This window comes from Typopeltis vanoorti, chromosome 13, assembly GCF_054136105.1.
Source record: "Typopeltis vanoorti isolate ZY-2024b chromosome 13, IOZ_Tvanoo_1.0, whole genome shotgun sequence".
NCBI classification, from domain to species: domain Eukaryota; kingdom Metazoa; phylum Arthropoda; class Arachnida; order Uropygi; family Thelyphonidae; genus Typopeltis; species Typopeltis vanoorti.
Window position 1 is genome coordinate 26,816,594 of NC_143561.1, and position 16,849 is coordinate 26,833,442.

A 16,849-nucleotide genomic window follows, 5' to 3' on the forward strand; every position below is an offset into this window, starting at 1 on the left:
ATTTATTTAACCAACTGTTTGGACTTTGTGAAGTGACATCATTATACTGTAGATATATCCCTTCCTCTTCCTTCGATCACATTGTCATATTCCCCCCCCCTTCCTCGAAAGTGTGAGTCATTTAAGGATAACCCATAATATGACAGAATAAGTTCTAGATTTCTGTTTCCAAAGATTTAGATGTTATAGAACAGCGCCTTAACAGTGGTTATAGAGTTTGGATATTTACAGAATACAGCCAATGGATATGGAGTTTGGTTTCGCAAAATGGAAGATGAATCACATTTTGATATTTGAAAGCAATACAGTACACTGTAATTAAGTTAATGAGGAAGGAATTTTATTTGTTTCACGCTCAATAAGATACAACATTAAATTAACCTATCAGGACAGTTAAAACCTGATTAAAAATTCCCAAGAAAACGTTTTTTTCGATTTATTCTACACAAATACATGAATGTATACAAGCTCAACAACAAAATTTATGATCCACATTGCTAAAACTGCAGCTGGAATAAATACATAAATATCCGGATTCAAAAATAAATATTTAGGTGGAAACAAATTTCTTATACTAGTAAAACATCAACAAGATGGCGCCATTGTGTTCGTCTGCTAATTGTTTTTACAGTGTGTGACAGTCATTCCATCCTGGTCCCATGCTTTTCTTTATGACAATAACAGTGAATTCTCGAAATTATGTTTTATTCTGCGCTTACTTTGAGGTATGACTTATTGCTGACTAAATAATTATATCAGGTATGGAAATATTCAGTATTTTTTTTTTCCAGTGCTCATCGTTATGACTATCATAAAAAAAAAATAATAATAATAATAAAAATAGTCATCGAAAGGAGTAAAATTTAGATATTTATTATTATTAAGGTAAATATTTACAGGCCCGGTTTTAGGAATCGCACAACGCGGTGGTTGAAATCGGCTTCATGAAAAATGTGAAGCATGCCATTAGTTCTGTATCTTTTTTTACGACGGAATGAGAAGGTCATACGTTAAAACGTTTTCGTATGACCAGTATGATTGATCGAGGATTAAATATCAAGAAATATTTTATTAGCATTTTCTACTGTTCAATCACGATAACACCAATACTTTGTGTATGTGTGTGAACTAAATACTGGTTATTTCAAGTCATACATTAATGTATTTATTTTAAGTGTTATTTAAATTTCCGCCTAACCATCGTCTGCTTTAAAAGCAGACTGGAGATATTTAGTTTATAAACTAATACGTAAAAAATAAGCCTTTTTTTTTCAAGTCATAACATTAACTGATTTTATATTACTGTCAGTTATTAATTTAAAAAAATAAGTAAAAAAATACAAATCGAATTACAATTCACCTTCTAATAATTATAATTCTGTTAATTTATTTTGGTATTATCAGTAGCTTTTAGTTATATGATTTAATTCCTGAAGTCACTGTGAGAAAATAAATGGTTTTAAATAATATCGAAGTATACAAAATGAATTAAAATTCAGCTTATATGCGGGTATAATTTTCCTAATTTATTTGCTATAATAGCTTACTTAAATTTAGCCAAAGATGCATTGTTGAAGTAAAAAAAGTATCGCACTGCATAAGATTAAAATCTTGTCTGAATCAGCAAATATTTAAACGACCACATTTCGATTATCTTGCTTTTCATCTGAACGTACACACGCACCACAGAATGACGTTATAACAGTTTAGTCATGTCCAGTTTCATGTTACCAGTAACACGAATCGTCTTTGGAGAGCGGCGTATGCACAAAAAATGCTTTGAAATTTGCTATTATATAACAAAGAAACATTTAACAACTTTTTCCCAAATCAGTGCATCACTTTTGGAAATTACTCTGCAGGATAGGCAGGTCTTGGGATGAATTGTACTGCTTTTTGCGAGCGTGCTGTGCGATCGCCTCTTTTTGGTTTGCCTGATTTCTTCATTGCTAAATACCACTTCTTTTCTTCATGCTTCTTTGATAGATACCTGTTATAACCTCCATGGTATTTTTCATAGAACACAGTGTCTTCAGAAGACGGATCGGCCTAAAACGAGGAAAAAGGGGAGAAATGTCAAAATGTATCTAAAAGGCACGTGATTTCAAAATACTGAATGAACCTTTGATTTTTGTGTCTTAGTCAGTTTAAAAACTAAAATAAAAATGAAATGCTAATTCGTGATCCTTACATTAATCTAATAAGAATTATTAAAAGCCCAAAAATATCTATCGTGGAAAAGAGAAACGTTCTCTTCCTCGTCTTTTTATTTTTAAGAATTTAGTATCAGTGTTTTATTTTCCAGGCATACAATGTAGTCAGAAGTATATCAGACCTTGCCCAGGATGCATTTAGTGTTAGTGCATCCACCACTCACTTCGCAACATATTCGAGTAATTCGCCTGGCCACCCCCCCACACACACACACAAAAAAAAAAAATCTTCTCACTCCCGTATTCATATGATCATTACACAATTTCCAGGGATGTCTTCACATTCTCCACCCACTGCTTACCCTATGCAACATGTCCTCTATATCAGTGGTTCTCATTTTAGGACACGAATACTTAGCAATTGTATGTATATAAGTCTAACTACCTAATAAACGGAACTATTAGGTATTTCTTTTGACCTAGGGATGCAGTGAAAAAATTATTGAGACAGTAAGGGCGCCATGAACCGAAAAAGTTTGATAACCTCTACTCTATCTAAATAGGCTTCTCTCACCAATTTTTGTCTCAGTCATATCTCCTATTCTCCTCCATTCTGCCAAGCTCTGCAGAGCACATTCATCAGTCTACCCTGGCGCCATTCCAGAGTCACTGACAGTCTTAATCACATGTTTTTACACTTTCTCTAATATTTCCTTGTCAGCCGAATAGTTGGGTAACTAGATTTGCGCACAGAAATTCTAATGTGGCCTAATATAGTGCCTTCTACACGGCATTATCGCCTTCTTATCCCTACTTGTTATTGTTTTTCGGATTATGACAGCAGTTTTCAGAGTGACAAAAGTTGTAAAAACAACTTTTATCTATATGACTATCCACTCTTTTGCAGATCCACTTCCTAGAACGAAGTTCAACCAGTATACTAACACCTCGTCCCATCTCCTCTGGCTAAAGTGCTACATGACTTTTCATTAATATTCATATTCGCCCCAAACTGCCACCTATTCAAATCCTTTGTGACAATGCACACCATCACTCTCTGCAATTGCTTTTTCTAAGCTAGCATTATTTTTCCTCTTCTTCTTCCTCATCCGTCAGATGATGGATTTAGGCTCCTATCAGCGAATCTTTGCCACCTGGTTCTATTTCTGACCATTTCTGTCATCTCTCTGAAGTCGATAATTGCGACCTTTCCTTCAAAAGACTGTAGCCAAGTTCATTTTGATCTGCCTCTTGATCGTTTTGTTTATCATTTTGTTCCTGTCAGTGGAATCAAATGCATGTTTGAAATCAATCAAACTGCAGTATATAAGTAAGATATATGTCCAGTACTTTTCAGCCAGACTGTTAACTGTACAAATATGGTCTATAGTAGACCTTCCAAATCTGAAGCCGCCTTGATCTTCTCCTATTGTCTCATGCATTAAAGTCGGAATTCTATTTTGAATCATGCACGTGAAGATTGCGTAGCTATAACTTAGCAATGTTATGGGACTGTAATTTCACACCTTCGTTTATCTCCTTTTTTGAAGATTGGTATTATGATGTCTGTCTTACAGTCATCTGGAATTTCACCAGTATATAGTATTTGGTTAAAAAGTTCAAGCAGGAAATTGATGGCTGCCATGCCACCATATTTTCACAGTTCAGCAGGTACTGTTCATCTTAACCAGGTGGCTTAGATAAGTTCTTTGCATTCAACATTTTTTCTTCTCATCTCATCTTCCTTTTACCCTCTTTTACCTTGCGGTGTCGAGGGTTCATTAATCATCGGATCTCAAGCCGTTCACAGGATAAGGTGGTCAGCCCTACGCCCTGGTGTATCCTACGTCCTGTAGTGTTGAGTTCTCAAGGCCGGTTTGCCTGCTTTGCGGGATGAAAAACCCCAGGATAAACTGAGGAAAAAACCCTACTGTCCACGCCCAAGACTGGCTAACTTGGCTATGGCTCCTCAAGGAGCTGAAGGATCGAACGGGAATCGAACCTAGGACACTCCTTCTCCAGGCATATGGTTGCGAAGCGCACAGCCACTTGGCTAACCGTGCACTCATTTTTTTCTTTCATTATTATTATTATTATTATTATTTTGCATTCAACATTTTTTCTTTCGTCATCATTATTATTATTATTAAGACAGACCTCCAGGGAGTCAGAGACTCATCGAGGGAGGCCACATACTACACACACACACCAGCTACCATATTCTTGAATTCATTCACACTGCTTGCACTCACAACATCCAATGGCAATCCATTCCAATCACGCACCACCATTTGAGAGAAAAATCTAGTCCTCACATCCTTCTTAGCGGCCTTCATTCTCATCTTCCAAGGATGCCCTCTCGTCCTTTCCCAACCCTCCATAAATTGAAAAATTCCATCAATCATATCTCCCCATTTTATCAGAATGACAACGGAAACCAGGGGACCAGACCTGCACACAATAGTCCAAGTGAGGTCTTATCATGGCCTTGTGAAGAGACAAAATAACATCATTTTCTTTACGTGTGAACGTTCGTTTTAGCATTGCAATTATTTTTTGAGTTGTATTTGCAATCTTTGCCACATGATCCCTGAACTTCAACTTCCTATCTATTAACACTCCAAGATCCCTAGCCTCATTAGTTTCTTCTAGCCTAATCCCACCAATATAATACGACATTGAATATCTAATCACACCGAAGTGAATGACTTTACATTTACTGATATGGAACTGACACCAATTTTCCCATGCCCACAATTCCAGCCTATTCGAATCATTCTCCAGCATATCACCAGCATTCCTGATTACCCTACCTATCTTTGCGTCATCAGCAAATAACTGTATGTCGCTTGTCAAATCCTTCCCAATATCATTAATGTACAGATTGAATAACAGTGGACCAAGCACTGATTCTTGTGGTACACCACTTGTTATTATTTTTATTATTATTATTAATATTTGTACTGGTTATGGGCAGTACTACCCTTACATCGCATCCAGACATCTCGTCCAGACTTGATATAAGCTTAAGCCTTTACAAGTGTTTTATCCCATGCCTGTTCTAGTTATCATTGTAGTCATTCTCTGGTGGCAACGTCATGCCACCAGTGTGCCCTGTAGGGCCCTCAAGGAAGGAACTTTTACTGCATATGCCCAAGCTGTTTTAAGTCCTTATAACTATCTGAGCTCCATATGCCATGTAAAGAGATGGTGGCGCTGGTAAACCTCTGAATTTCCCCATGCTCCTTCCGTATCTTACTAACTAGATCTTGATTATTTTTATAGTAGTTCACTTTATTAGTATGGCTATAGGCTAGTGGGCGCCCTGTTTCCACCACCTGGGCATCAACTACCCAAACGTCGCCATCTCTTTTAATCACTAAGTCAGGCTTACGCAATCCCGCGGAGGTCCTATAATGTGGTTCCACCGCGGTCTCCCAACTTTTGTTCTTAAAGCGGTTGTTCAGAATGGAGACCACGGCGTCATGCCTCCGCACGCGGACCCCATGGGTGTGGAAGCAACACTGGGCTATATGAGACAATGTCTCACTGAGTGGCAGCCAGTCCTACAGTTTGAGTCGTCACTACCCCATCGAGCTGTGCAGGCTCGAGTAGGCGGGGCATTGATCCTCGTCCTGATAAGGTCAATATACTCGAACCCAGGGAGGAGTCTAATGCCATCCCTTACCCAATCATGCTGGGGAGATACCAGATATGACTCTTTTAAAGAAGCACCATCTACAGAACAGTGCAACAGAGATGCCCACCTCTTGTGTTCTGCGGGTGCTGACTCAATTAAGGTACCCTGATAATGGGACCAGCCTTTAGCCCGCCTAAAGTCTTCTTGTATTAATAGGTTATAGAAAGCCTCTCTGCAGATAGGGAAAGAAGATAGTTCTAACTTCGCGATTCTTGACAGCCGCAGGCGTGGGATCAGCCACCTAAGTGATGGAACTCCAAGCCCACCATCCTTCATTCTCGCGTGGGAATATGCAGTAGGGGTGTCAGGCGGCAGTCGGAGCCATGATCTCACGGCTGAACGGATAAACCTGTCCATTCTTGACAGTACCGAAATATATGTCTTACCAGGCACCAACTTGTGGTAAAAGCGAGGTAGGAGTAGTGGGAAAGGAGAAACAGTCTTTGCTGGGGCTTAAGAGGAACTTTCCTCAAAGGAGCGATCCCAGCTTCTAGGATAGAAGGGACAGAAGACCTTTCCTTTGGAGTGAACATGATACCTTAAATCTTGCGGATGTTGCTTTGTAGCAATGCATCAGGAGATCGAATGTTGAAACCCCTCCTAGTAAATCGATTTCTAAGACCACGTGCTTTCTAAAAGGCAAAGATCTAAAACAGATGCCGGTACATTGGATGGCTAAACAAAGGCCTGGGTAACAACTGCTGTATTTACTGATAATTGCTTTGTACCAGAAGTGGAAACATACATGAAGCAAAAAGCTCACGATTTTAAAGTTTTATTAATTGTTGACAATGCACCAAATCATCCGCATTTAGAATATCCAAATGTGCAGGTAGTGTTTTTTCCACCCAATACAACAAGCATTATTCAACCATTAGATCAAGGCATAATTGCTACTTTTAAAAAATATTACGTTAAGCACACTTTTCAATTTATATTGGATAAACTAGAAAATGAATCATTAACAGTAACTGACGTTTGGAAAAAATTTTCTATTTTGGACTGCTTAAATCATGTTGTATCTGTTATCGCTGAAATAAGACCACAAACTTTAAATGCTTGCTGGAAATCAGCTTGGCCTAGATGTATTGCAAACAGTACAACCATGAAAACATCTACATTATCAGCTGAAATCATAACATTATCATATGAAATTGGTGGAGAAGGTTTTGATACATTTAGCCAGAACGATGTAGACGAATTGCTTGTGTATAATGCCTTAAGTGACAATGATATTATTGGATATCGATTAACTTTAGATATCGTCGAAGATCCAGAAAACGATAGTGAAGCGGAAGAAAGACGTGTCCCCCTCACTGCAAATATAATTCGAGAAAGTTTTGAACTGTTCAATAAATTGAAAAATCATTTTCTTGTTAATGACACAAATTCTGAACGAGCCTTTAAATTCCAATGTGATCTGAAGAACTGTAAGTATGGATATCGTAATCACTGATGACATTGTCAGAATTTAAAAATCAGCGCAGAACGAGGATGAAGCTAATTCTGTTTGTGAAGAACCATTGCCTTTACCATACAGATCTGATGCGCTGACTATCTCTTCTGGTGATGAAATTGATTTTGCACCAGTTCGCAAGCGTTGCCGAATATTGTCTAATAGCGATGATAATTCTGATGACAAAATGTTTAAAAAAATGTTACTTTTCAATAAAATTAAAGGAATAGAGCTTTAAAACAAACTTAGGAATTCTTATTTTCCTGAATTTTCATAAACTTTTTTTATGCGATTTTAGGTTTATTTTAATTCATTGCTTCGGTTTTATGCGGTTTTAGAAAATTATGGAATGTATCCCTGATTTTTCAACGTAAGTTAGGCCTTTTTTTTGTGCGATTTTTTATATGCGGTTTTCTGTGGAACGTATCTACTGCATAAAAAGATGTGCCTATATATATATATATATATATATAGGCACTGCGGAACTGCAACACCCCAAATTTTTCTCGATATATAAAAAGAATAACCTATACAATTCTCTTATTTTGTATAAAAAACATTAAAAATCCATCTTGTAGCACTTAGGAGGGCGAAAGACGCTAGCAGCACTGTGTTTACCACAGTGACATATTGCTAGAATTTGCTACGCGCGGAAGCATATGCACGTCATAGTGAGATGCGAGCTATTAGCGTAATGCGGCACTGTCCATCGCACAGTTCCACAGTTGTTTATATGCAGTTTGCGCCAATAGTAGAGTGTTCGTAGTGCTTATCGTGTTTACTCCGTCTCTTTAAATATTTGGACATTACAATTAAAGACACAACAGTTGTTATAGTTTTTATTTTAGAACATTATTGGGGTTATGATATTGGATTTTATTTTTAAGTAATTTTGAATTATACCAAACTCTATACTGTTATCGATAATAAATGATATTTTTTCATGTTTAATTTTTTTTTTAAATTTTTACCATCATTTTGATATTTTATCCAAACACATATACACTGTACTTACAGTGTGTATGCATATTTCGAAAGTTGCAGCACCTCCACGATTTCAAGCCACTAGCCGCTACTTTTGTTCTTGCTTTTGTGTTGATTAATATGATTATTGACGTAATTCCTACAGTGCACAAGGGAGAATAAGGGATCCCATGAAAGTTATGAAATGGCCAGGGGGCGCACCGACCATATGTGCAATGTGTGCGACGCACACAGGCGCCAGGATAGTAAAGGCGCCAAAGAGAAGGAAATACTTTTTAAAAAAAACGTTTTTTTAAAGTGATTTTTTATTGGAGGGGGGGGATAGGGGCTCCAACTAAAGTTTTGCACACAGGCGCCGGACACTACTGGCGCGCCCTTGGAAATGGCTCAGCTCAGTCTACCAAAGAAGTCATCTGAGGGGATTATTTCGCCAGACTAGAAAAAGAATGATTGAGCTGCCAAATTTTGAGAATGTCGATATATATTTAGTGTATATAAATTGTCTATATTTAATCCATCATATTGGACTCGATGTACGATAAAAACAGTTCAAAGAAATGTGCTGTTTTCATCTATACTAAGAAGAAGAAGAAGAAGAATATTGACAAGTAGAGATAATAACGTGGTCACTCCACTACAGTGTCATTCCACTGTACAAAGTTTTGATTAAACCACATATGGACTAATGCACACAAATTTTGTCTCCTGCATTTCTAGGTGAGAAGCAAGCTCCGGAAAAAGGTTCAGCAGCGGATAACAAAAACAGTGTGGAATACTGATGTGGTGACAAGTTGAGAGAATGTAATTTTCAGTCTGATAATTAGGCGGAGGAGGATTGGTATGATTAAGATTTGCCAGATCCAGGATATTTTTAGGTAATTCCACTCGCCAACCATTGGAAAATGGTTGACGAGTGGAATTCTTTTGCCGAATGATGATGTGGTAAGGGTACAGACATTGAATCAATTTAATATAAGGTATGCTAGACATTATCTATGTTAGATTGCATCTTACTATTCTCTCGATGAGTCTTGATTCGAGGAAGTGTTTGTATAATAATAATAATAATAATAATAATAATAATAATAATAATAATAATAATGCATTCTCTGTGAGCAGAGAATACATTAATTTTAAAGCGTACATATCCCAATGTTGAGTAAAAAATTAACTATTTCCTCTGGAATTTCTCATAATTTGAGTAAAACAGTTTGTAGCTTCAGTGGGCGATTTAGAGGAAGTAAACTGTATTGCACTAATCTCGGCAATATATTATCGCGGAACTGCTACGGACGCAAACACGTGTAAGTAGGTGTGCAGTACGATATCCCTTTCGATCTAACTTGGTTAAGAAAACAGTGTTGCTTTTCATAATCAAGGTCATTTGAATGAATAATGAATAATGAAGCCAAGCTTTGTTTTTTTTATTCGAAATCTATGTATAGAGTGTACTGCTGGACATTTCGATTCTTGCTGGCACAATAGTTTGGTTTACTTAAATCAATAATGAGTTATTTAATGTAAATTTCATTAAATAACTAAGCTTATTTGAATACTAGGCAAACGTTTTTTTTTTTTTAAAAAAAACTTACTGAATATTGCAAACGTCTAAATGTACCTCATCCGTATGTTACCAGTCATCCTGTTAATAAAAGGTGCAGTACGCCGTATCGTGGCATATCGTTCTTCCCCCCCCCCTCACCCCCCAAAAAAAGCATTGGCTGTGTGTAATATCAGACGATTGAAAATCAGATGGCCATTATTAATGAACGTCAGAAATAAGTACAAAAAAAAAAAAACATGAATGAAGCAGATGTTTAAAAGAAATCATGAAGGAAAGCCTGGGAGTAACTACTTTAAGTTTCGTTTGTAGACTATTTAAGAAATTTTCTAATTTTAATGGTGGTGTTGGGAGGAATATTCATAATTACCCTTTTTTTAATGTCCCAAGAAGAAAGTGATTAATTATAAGCATGCTGAAGTGGACTAAATTACATAAATGTACCAGTTATGGCTACATGATTTGTTACAACTAGCTAGTTTAATAATTCTTACTTGTCCATACAGCCGTCCGTCGTCATTCATTGCGATGTACAGCTGGCTTTCAACTCCTTTTAATTGGACCTCGCCCACATTCGGAGAAGAAAATTCAAGAACAGCTACAAGGACAAGAAACAAAAGATTATTAATATGTGTAACAAATAAGAGAGAACACTTATAAAGTAGAAACTACAGCAGGCCATAAGATGAACCTTGAAATGTCCATCATGAATGATAACCCAACGGTCTAAAGTATCCTAACATTTCCAACTATGATAACCAAATAAATATTGGCAACGTGTTGTTTTGCTGTAATGAAATGGAAACATTTTACATAATTTAACTTCTGTTGAAAAGAAGAACATTTTATTTTATTTATTTTAAAAATTGTGTAAATCAGGAATGACCACCTATTATTGTACTTTTGTGCCATTGTTTGTTACTGCTGTTTTCACAATTCTGATCAACCTGTATTACAATGGCAAGATTCCGATTATTTTAAAGACGAGACAATTTATTGGTGGGAGTGGGGGGGATGTAATAAAGCAACTAAACGAGACTATCGCAGCGATATTATCTCGTAAATAGAGCTATAAAGTGGGAAACGTTATTTCGGGTATTTTATTTATTCAAAATTATTTTTATTGAGATTTATTATTATTATACCCCTCATGGAGTCAGTAGACGCATTATGCGAGATTCGTTCGACAACATATTTACATTGTTGGTGGATTGTGAGTAGTGGAAGCAGAGTTATAGAGTAGATGCCCTCCCTCGATGAGTCTTTGGACTCCCCCCCCCCTGGAGGTGATTAATGATAATAATAACATATTTATCATACCGAACATTAAAATCCTTAACAATCCCTGCATTAATAACATATTCCGGTAATGCGTTCCATTCACTCACAATTTTCCATGTAAAAAATCTACTCCTCACACCCCTATTCACCACATTCTTACATAACTTCCACGAATCGTTTCTGGTTCTTCTCCTCTCACCTTCTACTCTTTTTATAATCCTCCATTGGATTAATCCGATAAAATCGGCCTTGAGAACACACGCAATTCGCAGACAAAAAATACTAGTGGTGGTGGTGGTGGGCAGTAGATGATAATGGTAGTGCCAGTTCGGTGTAGTTGATGGATTAAGTGGTGGAGATGGAGAGCTGTAGAGTAGGTGCATTCCCTCGATCGGACTCCTTGGAGGTGTCACGTAATTATAATAAAATCCCCTCGTTAACTTAAACATTTCTATCACATCACATCTTTTCCTCCTATCTACCCAACTCTGCAATCCACATTTCTTAGTCCACATCTATTAGTCACTCTTCTCTGGACCCTCTCCAATGTTTCCACATCACACTGAAAACCAGGTGACCAAATTTGAGCATAATAGTCTAAATGTGGTCTAATCAGTGCTTTATACAGTGGCACAACAACTTCCTTATCTCTATGTTAGAATACTTCTTATCATAGCACCACTGGGATGTGCAATCTTTGCAACACTTGCAATATGTCCTCTAAACTTCAACGTCTTGTCAACCATCACTCCCAGATCTCACATCTCGTCCACTTCCTGCAGTATATTTCTATCAATATCGTATACAGCCCTATATTTCGCACTCCAAAATACGCCTTGCTCTTAATAATATTAAAACTACAATCCCATTCCTTTGTTTTAAGTCAAAAGGCTATTCCAGTTTTCCTGAAGGGGAAAAAAGTGTTCTTAGATTATTATTTTTTTTATTTCTTCAGTAAAAGTTAAGCTTATAATCTCCGTTTGTTAATTGAATAGCGGAAAATCCACACAATCACCAGACACCATTTTGTATTTATTTTATTTTATTTTATATTGCCCCTTTTAAGTCAATGTTTTGTTGCATCTTTGTGAATGCAAAATTTTGCATTAAATTTTGGAAAATTACTAGAACTTTACGAAATGTTAATAAAGATGTAGTATTCAGAGTGAGTGGGAAGCTTTCCTCCCAAAAAATCAGATAAATTGTGATTTTTTAGTGAACCAGAACAATACACACACATATGCACGCACAGGAGAACAACATTGAAATATGGAGAGGATGATAGAACAACAACAACAAAAAAAGAGCTTACGTAAGTTTCGAATTTTTGGAAGAGAAAAGAATGAAAAAATTGCGCACATAATTTCCTGAAATCCATTTCTCACTAGCGTCAGGCATGTCTAAGAAAGAAAAAAAAAAGTGCCGCAAGCAGTTGTATGTTCCCTTAACAATCTGCAGAAGGAGCTGATATTTTATTAGCATTAAAAAAAAAAAAAACATTCAAGCAAGCAAAATGAAAAAGTTGAAAAGCAAACACAATAAAAATATCGGTATGTTTCAAGGACATTTCTTGAATAATCAGCCGAGTCTTGACTGAAATTAAAGAGAAACATTTGAGAATGGACAGGTCTGTTTATTTATGTCTAGTCTTTTGAGAAAGGCGATATGTTAGTTATCTATATTATTGCTAACAGACGCTGTTTAACCTCCTTACAATGACGTAATGGAGTGAGAGGAAGAACTATTCCTGTTCCTTTAAAGACAAACTTTCTTACCGGTTTATAAACATTTTGGTTATCTGGGTATCGACTAATGTTTTTTCCTCGAGAAACGGAAGTTAATTCTGGGATGGATCGTGAGTTGTGGTCGCTTCAGGTACTTAAAAACACTTGTTTAAATAATGCACAGGTGAAAGTTGTTCGACAATGCTGAATTCGTACCTTGCTCAGTTAGAATTTATAAACCAAGGAGGAAAGAATTCTTTCTAATGGAGATTTCTTATGAGTTGGTATGTTAAACTGCAAAAGAAGGGAGAATGTTAACCTCAATATGCCACTCATCAGTATCAAGAACTACATTGATGTTAAAAGCAAGTCACTTGCCACTTGGAGCACGGCGTAAAACGGATTTGTTTTTGTCTGTTTGTTTTTATATTGCCGTAACAGGTCCTTCCATTTTAGACTGTGAAAGCAAAGATGAGTAAAGCAGATACAAAGTATAGAAACTAGGCCCCTGTCCTGGTTGGCTGAGTGGTTAGCGTGTCCATCCTTCAATCAACAGACTATGGGTTAGAATCTTGCCGTAGGCATGGATGTTTGTGAGGTGGCAGATGAATTTCATCACCAGGTGTGAGACCACGTCCTGCTTATTGGAGGCCTAAAATGGCTTGAAAAAAAGTTCCTTGTTTGGTCTCTAGAGCAGTTTCCGGATTAGATAATCAATAAATAACTCCATAAAACTTATAAAAATGCAAAAAATCCTTAGCCCACCCATTACGGCAAGCATTTAATGAAATATTAATTAAGGTTTATTTCAATATCGCAAACGGATATATATCGAAATATGATACTGATTACAAGAGATTTTTTTATTTAATTTTATTTATTTATTTATTTGTAAGGAGAGGATGGAAGATGTGAGGAAAAGATTTACTTTTTCCTCCATTAAAAAAAAAAACAAAAAAAAACACGATCCATGGGCGTTGTATCGTTTTCATAATAATTTTATATTCTCTAATATAATATTTTCTAGCATAAAAATGTAGTTGTTAATATCTATATCAACAACTGTATGTGCATGTATTATTATTATTATTATTATTATTATTATTATTATTAAACAAACAAAAACAAAACAAACTAACAAAAACGTTAGAAACCTTTATAAATTTGAAAAAAAAAGATAAAGAAAGAAAAAAGTTAGAAGCTTAAGAAGTGCATTTTCTTTCCTTTCCCTTCTTGTAATATAGCACTCTTGCTTCAGGACTGATGACTTTAGGCTTCAAGCTCTGATATTATGCATCCCACAGATTCTGAAAATATTTCTCACCATAGTTTTCAACATATTTCTCAATGTGGGGGCCAACGGGATGTATAAATTCCTCACCAACCCCTGGTCAACATCTGGCACGATGAGTTCATTATCGTGAAAGTAGGCAGGGGAAATGAATTAGTGTTAAGTATTTGAGCCCCAGAAGACTGCTTACTTTAAAAGCTGTCTGCCTTGACTGATGCACGTATTCTAATTATTGCAACTGTTCTATATGCAGAATCCATTGTTAAAAGGAAGGATGGCGGGGGAGGGGGGATAAAGCGCTTCCTTCTTAAATCACTTCATTCCTCCTTTATTCCCTTTGTAAATTTTCGCTTGGATCACTAACTTGGTTACCAAGCTCTCCAAGCAGGCTTTATTCCAATAAATACGTCTACATGGAAATGAATTGTAAAATACAGTATTATAAAGCATATAATAAATGCTAAAGCAATCACCTGTATTATATATTATTTTTAATAGCGTACAATTATTATATTTGCAAATCATAAAAAAGGTGCACTGAAAATATAAATCCGTCCTTGATGTCTTAGCTGTAATAGCAACCAAAGTCATATCAGAGGACTGAATACTGTGAGAATATGTAAGGACAGTGATACATGTATCTTCAGCATTTTAACCAATATGTTTTACTTTTATCAGTCCTGCCACATATTTACTCCAACTTCATTTTACGTGAATCTCTGCAACATCTATTAAGTCCAATGTAAGAAAAAGCTCATGGACATCGACGTTAGAACAAAAACGTATTCCTCAACGGCAAAATTTACTTGGTGATCACATAAACTATTAAATAAAAACAGCAGCCATTAACAATAATAATAAGCAAACAAATAAGTAAATAAAATTATCGCACTAAAATAAATAAAGCAGCCCTTAACAATAAGCATGTTGCACCAGAATACATAAAACGACTATTAATGATAAGCGTACTGTTTAAGAGATGCCGGTTAATGCCTTCCAAATGCTTGACCAGGCCTCCTTGAATTTGTTTAAGCACTCCCGCTAACAGTACGTTCTGCAAGTTTATTTCAATGTCTGACTATTCCTTCACAATAAGAATATTTATCTTTATATAGTCTCCTCGTGCGTAATTTATGAAAAAAAAAAAAAAAAACTCCGATTCAACTTATTTCATTTATTAACTCTCATTAAGTAAGGTTGGGAGGTTACTGCATTGTGTCTTCTAATTGCGTTCGTGTTCTTCTGGGCGGTTCATCTGTTTCGCAAAACTCTACCACTACTTTATGAGACTGGCTAACTTACCTTCATTTTAAAAGCTATGATAATCGTTCTTCTCGTTTTAGATGGAATTCAAATCCTGGTCTTTCCAGCCAAAAGGTGTCGTCGTTACCGACCGAGCTATTCCGGCGCCAGCACTTTATAGCATGTCAATATCCTTTCTTGGATCGGGACTCCAAAATTGAATACATTAGTTTAAATGAGGTTTGACCATTGTTTTGTACAAGGGGATAATTGTACAAGTGATGTTCATATTGGACTGTACTATGCTTCCTAAGTCCTTTTCAAAATTTTCTACTGGTTTGAGTTTATCCTTTACTAAACAATAGTTTACTCTTGGATTTTTTGCTACCTAGATGAAGGACTTTAGATTTTAAGCGCCATTAAATTCTAATTGCTACTCCTCAATGAAATATCCTATTTAGTCTGCTTGAAGCGGTAGTCCTTGCTCTTCATTATTAACTTCCTCTCAACATTGTATTATGTACAGAATTAGATATGAAACTTTTAATTTCATAATCAGTATTATAAAAATGAACAACAACAATAGATTTAATACTGACTCTTGTGGCACCTCACTACTTACAGTCTCGGGTATGGCCATTCGGACTGCACTCCTGTAATTAGTCATGTTCTAGAGAAGCCAGTGTTGTCTTCCTTCTCTCTCCCTTAAGCATCCTTTTAACTGTTGCAGCGCTTAACCCTTATAGCCATATTTTTCAAATTTATAAAGAATAGCACTGTATCGAATGCCTTATTAAAATACCAATACTCGTATATGTGTATCAGAAGTCTTGTCTTGTGTTAAGCTTTTCACGAACCACTGAGGTTCTTTAGCTGGACTCCCAACCCCGACAGTCTCGAGGATAAAGTGGTTGGCCCTATGCCTCCCGGTGTATCCTATGTCTGTAGATGCGTGTGTTCACAGGGCAGGTTTGCCTGTTCTCTAGGGGGACGAAAAATCCGAGTTTCCGGGTGAAAAAAAAAAAAAAAAAAATCTACCTCCGTATGAGACCGGCTAACTCATCTTTTGTCGAAAGAGACCAGATAAATGTTCCTCACGTCTTGGACAGGAATCGAATCCAGGTCTTCCCGACCAAAGGGCTTCGTCTAAACTGACTGAACTACGGAGGCCCGTGTATCAGAAGTATAGTATCATAATTAGTTCTATAAATAGGACTCGCGTTTAAAACCGTGTTGGATTGGCTTATAATTTTATAAACACCTAAATATCCCTGTAGGCTATCCTTAACAACAGAATCTATTATTTTCCCCACAAATGATGTAAAATTGATAACTGTTTAGTTTCCCATGTTAACCAGAGCTTCCACTAATATAATAAGTTCTCTACTGAAAGTGCCCTTTTATAATAAAGGGCACGTTCAGTACGCAGCCGGATAAACCGGTTAATGATACGTATT

The 16,849-nt window shown here is 36.4% G+C and overlaps 1 protein-coding gene across 3 annotated transcripts in view; it reads right to left on the reverse strand.

Moving 5' to 3' along the window:
* Nucleotides 1-318: 318 nt before the first annotated feature.
* The window catches only part of LOC150100003 (fibroblast growth factor 1-like), a 44,988-nt gene continuing 28,457 nt past the window's right edge, over nucleotides 319-16,849 (reverse strand). For all 3 annotated transcript variants that reach the window (XM_090402855.1, XM_090402856.1, XM_090402854.1), the window contains exons 3-4: nucleotides 10,349-10,452; nucleotides 319-2,049 (exon numbers count right to left, since the gene is read on the reverse strand). In XM_090402855.1, the coding sequence (XP_090258981.1) occupies nucleotides 1,852-2,049; nucleotides 10,349-10,452 (302 nt within the window). In that variant the 3' untranslated portion in view covers nucleotides 319-1,851. The remainder of the gene's footprint in view (nucleotides 2,050-10,348; nucleotides 10,453-16,849) is intronic.